The sequence below is a fragment of the Nanorana parkeri genome, unplaced genomic scaffold (assembly GCF_000935625.1).
Source record: "Nanorana parkeri isolate BGI_ZX_2015 unplaced genomic scaffold, ASM93562v1 scaffold1135, whole genome shotgun sequence".
NCBI classification, from domain to species: Eukaryota; Metazoa; Chordata; class Amphibia; order Anura; family Dicroglossidae; genus Nanorana; species Nanorana parkeri.
Window position 1 is genome coordinate 436632 of NW_017307403.1, and position 11800 is coordinate 448431.

At 45.2% G+C, this 11800-nt stretch overlaps 1 protein-coding gene across 2 annotated transcripts in view; it reads right to left on the reverse strand.

Moving 5' to 3' along the window:
- CHERP (calcium homeostasis endoplasmic reticulum protein) overlaps positions 1–7610 on the reverse strand; it is a 31749-nt gene extending 24139 nt beyond the window's left edge. For both annotated transcript variants that reach the window (XM_018568086.1, XM_018568085.1), the window contains exons 1-4: positions 7465–7610; positions 5208–5381; positions 961–1142; positions 692–829 (exon numbers count right to left, since the gene is read on the reverse strand). In XM_018568086.1, coding sequence (XP_018423588.1) covers positions 692–829; positions 961–1142; positions 5208–5381; positions 7465–7489 — 519 coding nt within the window. In that variant the 5' untranslated portion in view covers positions 7490–7610. The remainder of the gene's footprint in view (positions 1–691; positions 830–960; positions 1143–5207; positions 5382–7464) is intronic.
- Between the last annotated feature and the right edge of the window lie 4190 nt (positions 7611–11800).

The following is an 11800-nucleotide window of genomic DNA, read 5'->3' on the forward strand; positions in this document are numbered from 1 at the left end:
CGCATCCGGTGCCCCAGCGCGCAAAAATTACAATTGCGCTACACGTTACATATCGCCGCGAACGTCGCAGTGAGAGCAATCATTTTAGGGCCATCAATCACTGATAACACTAAACTGATGAGCAGTAACAGCTTTTAAAGCGTCGCCTACGGCCAATTTTGGGTATTATCGTTTGAGGTTTCGCGCGCGCACGCAATTTTAAGGCTCGACATGTTTGGTGTCTTTTTACCCGACGTGACCCCGTCTTTTATATTTTACCAAAAAATTGGGTAATAATAAATGTTTTATCATTTAATATAGTTATTTTTTTGAAATCGGTAATTTTTCCTTTATAGTAAAAAATAAAATCCCCAGTGGTGAATAAATACCACCAAAAGAAAGCTCTATCTGTCCCCAGACAGCGCTGCATGACGGAATAAATGTCAGTCAAAGTACCGCAGCGCTGAATACTGAAAAATGGCCTGGATGGGAAGGGGGTTTAACACCGCGGATGTCAACTGGTTAAAGAGGCTTTATTGTACGTTGCCTCCTGCCAGAGTTACCATCTGAGCAAGTCCACCGTCACAACAGGTTCCATTAGAAATGGTGGCGTTATTGTCAGCATTTTTGTGAAAGCTTTATTTGTAAAGTGGAGGAGAAACCTTTAGTTTTTGAGGTCGCCAACAAGCAATGAGAAAAGAGGATAACTTACCGATATGGCATCCTTGGTACACGTGTCAATGATTGGTTGCAGCAAGTTATCAAACTCAGTCGTGTCCAGATGCGATTCTTCACGCAATTTCTGCAACTGTTGTTCAGCAGCATGTGCCACTGCAGCCGTGACTTGCTCCTGAGACACAGGAAATGTTCAGAGGTCTCAAATTGACATACTTTTACTGTTCATTTATGTTATTCATTTTCTAGTCCTGACATGCTGTAACAATTCGTTATTATATGGGCAAAAAAAGGCTATATTGATACCTGTCTCATTGTGAGCAGCTGCTGTTCTTGCTGTTGCAAATTCCACTGGCTTTGTTGTATAAGGTCCTCTATAGAAGGTGCACCTTGCGGAGGTGGAACCAGAGTAGGGGGTAGAGGCAATGCTGGAGGGGGAATAGTGATCTGAGGACTGGGCTCTATGTCCTGGGCTTGCTTGCAAAGCACTGGATACAAAAGAAAAAGCAAACAGACATTTCAATTCTGAGCTGCGATGTGCCCATTACATCTAGAAAAGACAGATTCCCCTTTTTATTTAGAGACTACAGAATCTGGTGCTCCCATGATCCAGTCAGAAGCTCTAAAGTGGCTAAATGCATGTAAACATGTGTATACTAAGGCTGCAACCAACTATCTCAACTATTTTCATTATCGATTAGTTGGTTGGATCCCCTAGCTCTCTCCTGTATGCTGGGAGGGCACAGCAAACAGTGGGCGGATGCAATAGCCGATCTGCTTTTGGCTATTGCAATTTGAAATGGCCAATAGCAGGCTGGCTAATGCACCAGCCCACTACCTGCTGTATTTACATTCAGCTGCTGCCTGCGGAATCTTGCCACCGCCAGCTGTCATTCCCGGGCTGAAGCCATTCGAGCGCCATGTGCTTACAAAACAATTAAGAAAATAAATTAAAATAAAATAGAAAAGGTGGGGTGAAAAAAAAAAGTAATTTCCGGTTTTGGCCGGACAAATTCTGCTGCGGGAGGTGCGTTGTAGTGCCTTTTTCATTTCAATGGCACCCCAAAACCTGCCTCCCACCCACAGTGTGATTGCCCGCACGGTATCGCAAAAAGTTTTGCATGCAGTTTTATTCTTTATGTTTGTAACACTGCATTTGTGTATTTTATTTTAAAAGGAGAACTATGGGGTCAGTGTTTTTCCCCATAGTTCTCCTAAGGGTAATGGGAGGACACAAACTAGCGTTCTCCCGTGACCCAAAGCTCAGTATATCGCTACCTACAGCTCGCGGTATACCGAGACTGCCACAGCTGGGACAGATCCCAACATTACTGTCTGGATCCACCCAGCTATCTAGAGGCAGAGCCATCAGTACCCGCCCTCGTCCGTTCCGCCAGTCAGCGCTGGAGGATCGGAGAGGGGATCCCTGCACCTCATAGTTCCTCAAAATTAAGGATGGTATTTTTAAAAAATTGTATTCGATTAAATTGATCGAATACAAGGGCTACTGCTGACCCCCTTCCTAAAAATGCTAGTTGCCTGGCTGTCATGTTCTTCCCCTGGATTAAAAATATTACATCAATAACCTAAAATCATAATGCAAATCAGGAGTTCTGACCTCACAGGCTGCAGGCTTGTCTCCAGTCAGTGGCTTAATGCACTGACACAGGAGACAGCAAGACAATGAATTTGCTCCTAAAAAGATAAGCTTTAGGTATCCATGTTATTCTCTCATTCTGTGTACATTAACCCCTTAAGGACCCTTTCACTGCCAATGCCTTTATTGCACACGTTATAATCAACATTTTCCTTATATAGTAAAAAATAAAACCCCCCAGTGGTGATTAAATACCACCAAAAGAAAGCTCTATCTGTCCCCAAAAACATGAGTTAGTTACCTGGTAACTCTGTTTCCAGGAATCTTCCAGGACAGCCAATGGGAGAGAGAGGGCTCCGCCCACCTGAAACAGGAAACACATCATCCACATTAGATAAAAAGACACTCCTACAAACCCAACTCAGTAATTTTAAAGACCGAAGGCCGTCACATGAGTAGTCACGCAACACCTTCTCCATCTTTCTAATGCTCATGTCGCCTGACCCCTCGGGGTCTAGCACCCCCTCAATTTTTTACATCAGGAGGGAACTTGCTGTCCTGGAAGACTCCTGAAAACAGAGTTACCAGGTAACTAACTCATGTTTTCCCCAGTCATCTTCCAGGACAGCCAGAGGATTAGCGAGAACCATGCTCACTCACTTAGGGTGGGACCACTGTTTACCTCCTGCCAAATGCTTGGTCCTAATGAGCCAGCAGATCAAGCCTTTAGTGTCTGACGAATGTTTGGAAGCTGGACCAAGTGGCTACTCTGCAGATCTGATCTGGTGTTGCCCCTGCACATTCCACCCAAGAGGTAGCCCAAGCTCACCGTGCAACGTTCAGGTAACTGTTTACCCTGAGATTGGTAGGTCTCGGAAATGGCAACCCTAATCCAACTAGCTATATTGCTTTTGGATGCCCTACTGCCTTTCTTTGGTCCCTGGAACAAGACAAAAAGGTTACTCGACCTCCTCCAGTCACTAGTCTTGGACAGATACTCCAGCATGCATCGTCTCACATCGATGCCCTGCCATCCCCTTTCCGTGCCGTCACTTGGATTAGTTGAAAAGGAAGGTATAACAATCCCCGTGTCCTATGAAATGTAGAGGCTACCTTCAGTAAGCAGGCTGGAACAGGTCGCAGCATTCTGTCTGACAAGATCGTGCAATAGGTCTCCCGCATGGAAAAAGCATGAATTTCACTGACTCTCCTGGCAGACACTAGAGCTACCAGGAGCGCTACTTTTAAAGTGAGTGCCCTGATGAACAGTCTAAGCGGCTCGAAAAGGTGGTCCGAGGAGCCCCCGAAGCACTACGGACAGGTCCCATACGGAAAAACTTTTAACCTTTAGGGACCTCAATCTCCCTGCCGCCTTCGGGAATCTTCGAACAAGGGGTACCTCTGCAAGCCTGACATCTAAAAAATTGGACAGTGCCGACACCTGTACCTTCAGGGTGCTGCAAGCAAGGTTCCTATCTAGTCCTTGTAAGAATTCTAATACCTGTGCCACCTTTCCAGTAGTGGTGACTCCCCTTCCAATCCCACCTCAGCAGGCATGTCCGGAAGGCGGGACCCCAGTACAACCTTTGTGGGGAACCCCCGACACCACAGGGGTACCTGGCCAACCATCGGGCGATCCTTGGGCCCCCAGTGTGGGAAAAGGGAGTGAAGCAACACAGGGGCACACTGAGTCAGTGCAGTGGAGCCACTAATTGGGAGGTGGACCCCCTTGCAGGGAAGCAGGACAATAACACATGTTATTTTGAGACACACACAGGAGGATTTTCATCTGGAGTCATTCACGCCTTGGAGGATGGTTGCCGACCCTTCAAATGTGGAAGGAAACCCTGGCCTATAATTGGGTGGGGGGGTCCGATCTGGAAGCCCACCTATGCCAATCTCCAGGATCCACTGTCCCTGGTTCTGAGACCGCATAGCATGGGAGGCCCCTGCAACTTGCAAGATGGCCTGAAGTAAAACAACAGACATTAAGATGCTCCTGTTCGGCCGAAGGAAACACAAAAGAACTGAGGTAGGTTTGTAGGAGTGTCTTTTTATCTAATGTGGATGATGGGTTTCCATTTTCAGGTGGGTGGAGCCCTCTCTCTCCCATTGGCTGTCCTGGAAGATGACTGGGGAAAAAATTACATAAAATTAATTTCAGTACAGCGTTGCATGACGGAATAAATATCAGTCAAAGTACCGCAGCGCTGAATACTGAAAAAAAGCTTGGACAGGAAGGGGGTGTAAACACCCCAGTCAGCAAGTGTTTAATTGCTATGGCATAGGGGGGATTACAAGCCCCCATGTGATAGCATATTAGCAGTGACAGGCCCTCTTTAAGGTGATACTGGGGGTCCAAAAGACCCTGTGTCACCTTTTCACTTTAAAAAAGCTATTGAAGTGCAGATCGCAGTTCAATAGCTTAGTGCTGGGCTTCAGGAGCCGAGCACTAAGGCCCATAGAAGGGCAGAGGGAAACATGGTGGGGGTGTCGGGCTTTTACTGGCCCGTAGAAGCGATCTAGCGGCAGCTGAGCCGCCAGAATCGTTTCGATTGTAAAGCCGACAGGGACTTCTGCAGCCAGGAGCAAGCGGCGATGACACAGGTAAGTTAGTTGATATTTACCAACTTTTTTTTTTTTGATGTTGGGGCATACATCTACCGCTTACTAGGAGTAGAAATATGCCAAAAAAAAGGGTGCTTTAATTCTACTTTAATATAAGGATCCAATGGTTGCAGCTAGATAAAGGAGCAGAGCTTTTCTTTTTATTAGTCAAATGACAGCACGTTGTAGAATAAGCACATTGGTCGCTTTTTCTTTTTTTCTATAAACATGCGTGTCATCTAAGCAAAGTATCAATTAATACATGTGCATGAAATGACAGTTCTTGAGTAAGTGACAGAAATGTTGCTGCAGGAAATAAAGGATTAAGGTTATGAAAAGTTTCACATACGTTGCTGCTGCTCCATGGCAAGTTTATACTTGTAGTAGTTGAAGAATTCTCCTCCGAACAGGAAAGAGAACTTAGGGTTTTCTTTCTGCTTCCCCATCGTCATGTTCTCAAATTCGGGTCCATTTCTGGCCACAAATTGTGCTAGTTTGTCAATGACATTCCGAAGCTCCTGGTCTGTTACCGGAAAAAAAAAAATCATCACACCTGTCATCACAATCTGGTGCATCAGTCATTCAAAAGCGCACTGCAAGTGTGTGTGTGTGTGTGTGTGTGTGTGTGTGTGTGTGTGTGCGTTTTATTTCATCTCAAGGAAGCCTTGATGCAGGAAAGAAAGACAAAAGATACCGAATTCAACAAGACTACAAAAATGAACTCCTGGACTGGACACTATTTGCGCATATCTAGTATCCACAAACTGGCTTGGTGCAGTTTGGATCCTATACATGTATCTTTAACAGCAAGTAAATGTTTAAAGAACTCTGGGCCAAACTTTTATTAACCCTTGCAGTGGAGTTAACCCCCCCCAGCCTCTGTCCTTCTCTGCTGCAGTGATGGTATATCCCTCAGCATCCTCACATCATATACATTGTGTATAGAATGTGATGACACCAGGATCCTTAAACCCCTACAGCAAATGGTCTAAGAACAAGCCAGCTTGGAGGCTTGGGTGAGTATAACTGTTATTTTTATACATAGACAAAAACAAGCAGTTAAACCTTACAGTGGGTAGCCCCACTACAAGGGTTAAAAAAACAAAACTTTGCCCAAAGTGCTTCTTAAAAATGTTTCCCTTTAAACCAGTTGTCCACATTGGAAGACCGATAACTAAAAATGTTGGATCTACCCTCACTTTGATTCCCAATGACACTAGTCACCAGGACCTCCTGTAAACCCGGAAGTAAGCTCATTCCGTGCTGCCCAATCAGTTGCAGGGAATATCCTGCTCGCAGCCGAATGTAAGGAGAGGGGAGGGATGCAGTGATGTTATTGACCTTATACAACTACATGCCTAGATTTGGTAAAAAAGACAATTACCTAATATGGCTATGTGGCCATATAAGGTAAATGATGTCAGCACATGCATTCCACCCCTTTGTTTACATACAGCTTCAGGGCAGGGAATGCCCACCCCACAGCTGATTGGGTGAAAGTGCTCATGGCACTCCCTTGTTTGGACCGAACTTGAGCTCATCCCTAGCCACCAGTAAAATTATAGAGCATACATCTACACAATGGGGACCCAGACAGCAATAAAAAAAAAAACACCAGTAGCTTTACCTCCTCACGACTCCATCCAAATCGCAGATAAAATGCTTTTGGTTCAACTTTAAAGCCCCGTTCACATTGAGCAAATTACCGCGCGATATCGCGCTCCACTGCATTTCAATGGGGCAAAGGGTCCTGCTGTCGCGGGTCGTGTGTCGCTACAGCAGGACCCTTTCTGGAGCGGATTTAGCCGTGATTCAAGCTTGCTCAATGCAAGCTTGAACGCGATATCGCGCAGTGGGAACGGGGCCTTAAGGTCTAACAGGCAACATGCTGCAGAGTATGGCATCCCAGTCATAGTCCTTGAGTTTAATGCAGTGGGAGACTTTTGTGTTCCATTTTAAAAGAGTACACCACTTAGTGCCCATTCACATCTAGGCATCTTGTTGCACAAAGCTAAGCACAACAAAACACTCAAAACAAGGAATCCCATTCATTTCTACGGCCCCTGTTCACATCTGAACATTTTGTCTCAAGCAGAAAAATGCCAGTCACGGGAAATAGTACATGAGCTACTTTTTGCCAGATTACAGCGCTATTTAGTCCCATAGACTTCAATAGGAAATGTCCAGTGGCAAAATGTTCAGATGTTAACAGGGGCCATAGAAATTAATGGGATTCCTTGTCTTGATCATTTTGTTGTGCTTACCTTTGTACATTAAAACGCCTAGGTGTGAATACATTACAGATGCTGGGATGAAATTATGTGGGTGGCGGGGTTGCAGGCTTTGGTATTTTTATTATGGGAGCGATCATGTGACCAAATAAACAATGTAAAACACGGTCGTACCCATTTGTAGCATTACTAAGAACCTCCAATCTAGTACTCCTGCCCCCACTATGAAGATTAATAAGGGTCTATATAACAGAGAAGTCAAGCATGGCATGCAGTGCTCTTTCTATTCATCCACTAGCCCTTCATTATGATTCTGAGTCATACAGGCTACGACTATTAAGTAGCAGAGAGGAATAAAAAAAAGTTTGCGCTCACCCTCTGGGGGGAGTGGAACCTCCATGGCGAGGACTGCGGCCTGCACCAAGCCCGACCCCACACTCCAAATCACCGCCACTCGTACACTGCAGCCGGAAGCGTCGCAAAACACCCGAGCGCTCTACGTCCCATCACCATGGTAGCTGTGCTCGCACTGGACACTGGGTGCTAAGACGTCACCGAATGTGCGACTGTAGGCGGAAGCCTGTGCTCGGCCATGATTTAAAATCCGGACCGCTTTTACAGGAGTGTCTCATGGAAGGAAAAGCGATATGTTAGAATAAATTCATATATGTTCCTGAATGAAATGCTGCGTTTGGGGTCATATTAGTGTGGGTATTGCATTGCTAAGGGCTTTTGTAATGAACCGAGGCACATTAGAAAAGTTCGTAGTGGCCAAGTGCCCTCTTTCGGCAGAACTCACCCGCTCCCCAGGGACATAGATGTTTTTTTTTCCTGGGGGGGTCAGACTTTAGCAGACACACCAAGGTTTGAAAAAAAGATACTGTATACCAGCCATATCATTCCTAAACCAATCCTTTACCCTGAGCAATACCAACTTTGTTGTTTGACACCATATGGATAAAAAACATGTTTTAAAAAGACTTATAATTGGTACCAATTCATAGAAACCGCTTAGTATACACTTATTGGGATTTGCTTTATCAAAAACATTTAGCAGAATACATTTTGGCCTAACTTTAGGAAGAGATTTGATTTGATTTGTAACAAGTCTTTAATTAGCGCCCCCCCACAAATCAATCCATAGTTTAATGCTCTAGACAAACTGTTCCCTTGCCTATGTTTTCCCCTCCTGATCCACCTTCAAATCACCTCGTTCTCCAGTGCTGTTTTGTTAAACCGCACAATCTGCCCGGCGCGACTGGGTTGCCATTAAAAAATAATGCCACCCACAGCGTGATCGGTGCACACCTAGGCGACACCTAATCGCGTGGCAATCCGCGCAGAATCGTGCACGATTGCCGTGCTGTGAGCTATCACCTAGGTGTGCACCAGCCCTTCTGATCCTGATCACTGGAAGGACATCCAGGGCCAGGCAGGCACATGTACATCTGAAGGGATGCCGGGGATGTCCTGTTTGATAAAACATCCGTTTCAGTGAAATACATTCAGCTCTCCTCCAGCCGTCACCGATGTTTTATCAACCAGGGCATCCCTTTAGACGGGTATGCCCATCTGTGGATGTTCTTCAGACCAGCACCTGGGAGCACCTGCCCCTCCTCGCTATGCCACTGCCACGTGGGGGGGCTCCCATTATTGTATATAGGCCCATGCTTGCCATGTCATACTCGGTGTCACAATACAGAGGTGTATGTATAGACCAAACCTTTTTTTTTTAGTTGCAGTTTTTGGATTATGTTTTTTTGATCAATGAGGATATTTCCCTTCGCTTCCTGTCATGCGGACACAACAGGACGTGGGAGGGGTAAGGGGTAGAGCTCCCTTCTGAGCTGTAATGAATCCAGGTGACCCATATATTGTAATTAATAACAGGCACAGTTGTAGGCACAGCCATAAGAGGGGGAGGGGAGAGAGACCATGGGAAAGGAGAGGAGGCTGGTGGGTTTAAGGAGGGGTAAGGGGTAGAGCTCCCTTCTAAGCTGTAATGAATCCAGGTGACCCATATATTGTAATTGATAACAGGCACAGTGGTAGGCACAGCCATAAGAGGGGGAGGGGAGAGAGACCATGGGAAAGGAGAGGAAGGTGGTGGGTTTAAGGAGGGGTAAGGTGTGGAAAAGGGGTCAGAAGGAGAGAGGGGGAAGAAAGACAGACAGAGCCCAGGTATGAAACAATGTATGAAACTATAGAGAGAAAGAATCCAAGAAAGATGGGTAGATCAGCTTGGATGTCCACCACGCCAGGTCCCTCAATATGTATTCGGTCAACCGCAGCGTACCTTCAAGAGCAATTAATAGATCTTAAAGACCTACAATCCACACTTCAGGTGGTTATGTCACCATCTCTAAGTAGAGCTCCCTTCTGAGCTGTAATGGATCCAGGTGACCCATATATTGTAATATTTAGCGTAATCATCTTTATATGTGGCAATCCGTTCCTCAGATGTCTGGATGTCCCATACCAGCCTGCTCCACTCCTCCACCGTAGGTACCGTTGCCGTCTTCCAATGCCGAGGAATCAAACGTTTGGCTGCATTCAGTAAATGGGGGAGAGGACTAGATTTATATTTGGTCAAAGGGCGAGGTGCAGAGTGTAGCAGGAAGGGGGCCAGAAGGAAAGGGAGGTCAATGCCAAGGATATCTTCGATCCAGGCCCAGATCTCTCGCCAGAAAGGCACGATCCTGGGGCAATCCCACCATATATGTAGTTGAGTGCCTGTTATACCACAGTCGACCAGCAGAGCTGCCACACTGAGGGGTAGATACGATGCAAACCAATGAGCCTTTTTTTCAATGCAGCACACCACAACATAGTGATGGTTCCCTTCTGTGCATTGTTGTGAGGTGAAAAGCATATGTGTGAAGATGCCGGTGCCGGTAAGGTTCATTGGGGTGCTGTTTGAAATGAATGGCACTACAACTTATCACTGGTCAGGCTTCAAGGAAAAATGGATGACACTAAATACAGGGTAATGCTTGAAGAAAACCCGTTTTAGTCTGCCACAGATTTGAGATTAGGATGGAGAGTCACCTTTCATCAGGATAATGACTCTAAAACATACTGCTAAAACTACACTGGATTGGTTAAAGAGAAACATTTAACCCCTTCGCATCCACTGACATACATAGTACATCATTGGCAGCGGGCCTATTTAAACAGACTCCCGACGATCATCCATTCACCCCGCTCTATGGGACCGGGAGAGACGCAGATTGCATCACTTCCGGTCCCAGAGCAGTCATTGCTGGGTTCCTGAAGCCGAGCAATAAGTTATTGAACTGCGATCTGCACTTCAATAGCTTATTTAAAGTGAAAAGGTGACACTAGAGGTCTTTTGGACCTGGACATGTTGGTTATCTATTTACTCGTTGTGACCTCATCTTTTATATTTTACAAAAAAATGGGTTTTATATTGTGTTTTGTAGCCATGAAAACAACTTAAGTGCATTTTTCACTTAATGTTGGGGTTTAATAATAAGTTGCGCTAATATCGTGCAACATCAAAATTTGCAACTGCTGACATTTAATTCTGCAGGGTCTTGGCTTTCAGAAAATATAAAAGTAATTATCAGGCCTAAAATGTGGATTATAACATAGGTGCAAAAAACGAAAGGAAAAAAAAAAGGCCCTGGCAGCGATCCAAGGGTTAAATCCTAGTCCCAGCTCAGAGCTCAATCCAATTGAGAGACTGGCGTCACTCGATGACTGCTGTACAACCAACACAACTAGGGTTGCCACCTGTCCAGGATTCACCCGGACAGTCCGGGTTTGGAATGCTGTGTCCCGATTTCATGGCAGCTGAAACTCAGACACATCATATCAGGCAGACAGGGGCAACCAAAATTAAGATAGGGGCTACTGCCCCCCCCCCCCCCCATTTCGCTTGAAGAAAAGTTGGCAACCCTAAACACAACCCATCTAACTTGAATGAGCTGGAGCAGTTTCGCCATGAAGAATAGACTTAAATCCCACGAGCAGGGCAACTAATTGAATGCCAACTAATTGATGATGGAAAACGTTGACAACGTTTTCCATCATCGATTATAATCGACTTAGTCGATTAGTTGTTGCAGCCCTAGTATACATATATGAACTATAATAGACTGTGCACCCATCTCTATATAATGATACATAGCTGCTGTATAAATACCACAAAGTATATAAAGGGATCATGTAAAGTTAAACATGGTGCTTGAAAACTAAAACAGCATTAACAATATGCATTAAAAGTTGTACAAATCCAATGCGCAATAACTGTTAGATAAATCCACTGTGCAATAGATATTGGTGAAAGACAAATATGTGTCCTTCATTAAAATAATACAATATCCATCGTCAAAGATAAATAATGTTATAAAAAAAAACCTCAGTGACTCTAACCCCTCCGTAGTCTCAAAAGTATAAATAGTGCAAGATAAAAATGCTTCACAAACTCAGAAACCTGCAGTGTCCATCTCCATCCGGTGCTCCAAAATGTGTCTACTCCCCCTCCTTAACCACTTCAAGACTGCGGTGTTTAGACCCCCTTCCTGGCCAGGCCATTTTTCAGTATTCAGCGCTGCGGTACTTTGACTGACGTTTATTCCGTCATGCAGCGCTGTACTGAAATTAATTTTATACCATTTATCGGACGTCTAAAGACGCACGCTCAGATCTAAAGAGCTCCTGGCCGGCCGTTTTTTTACTACGGCCG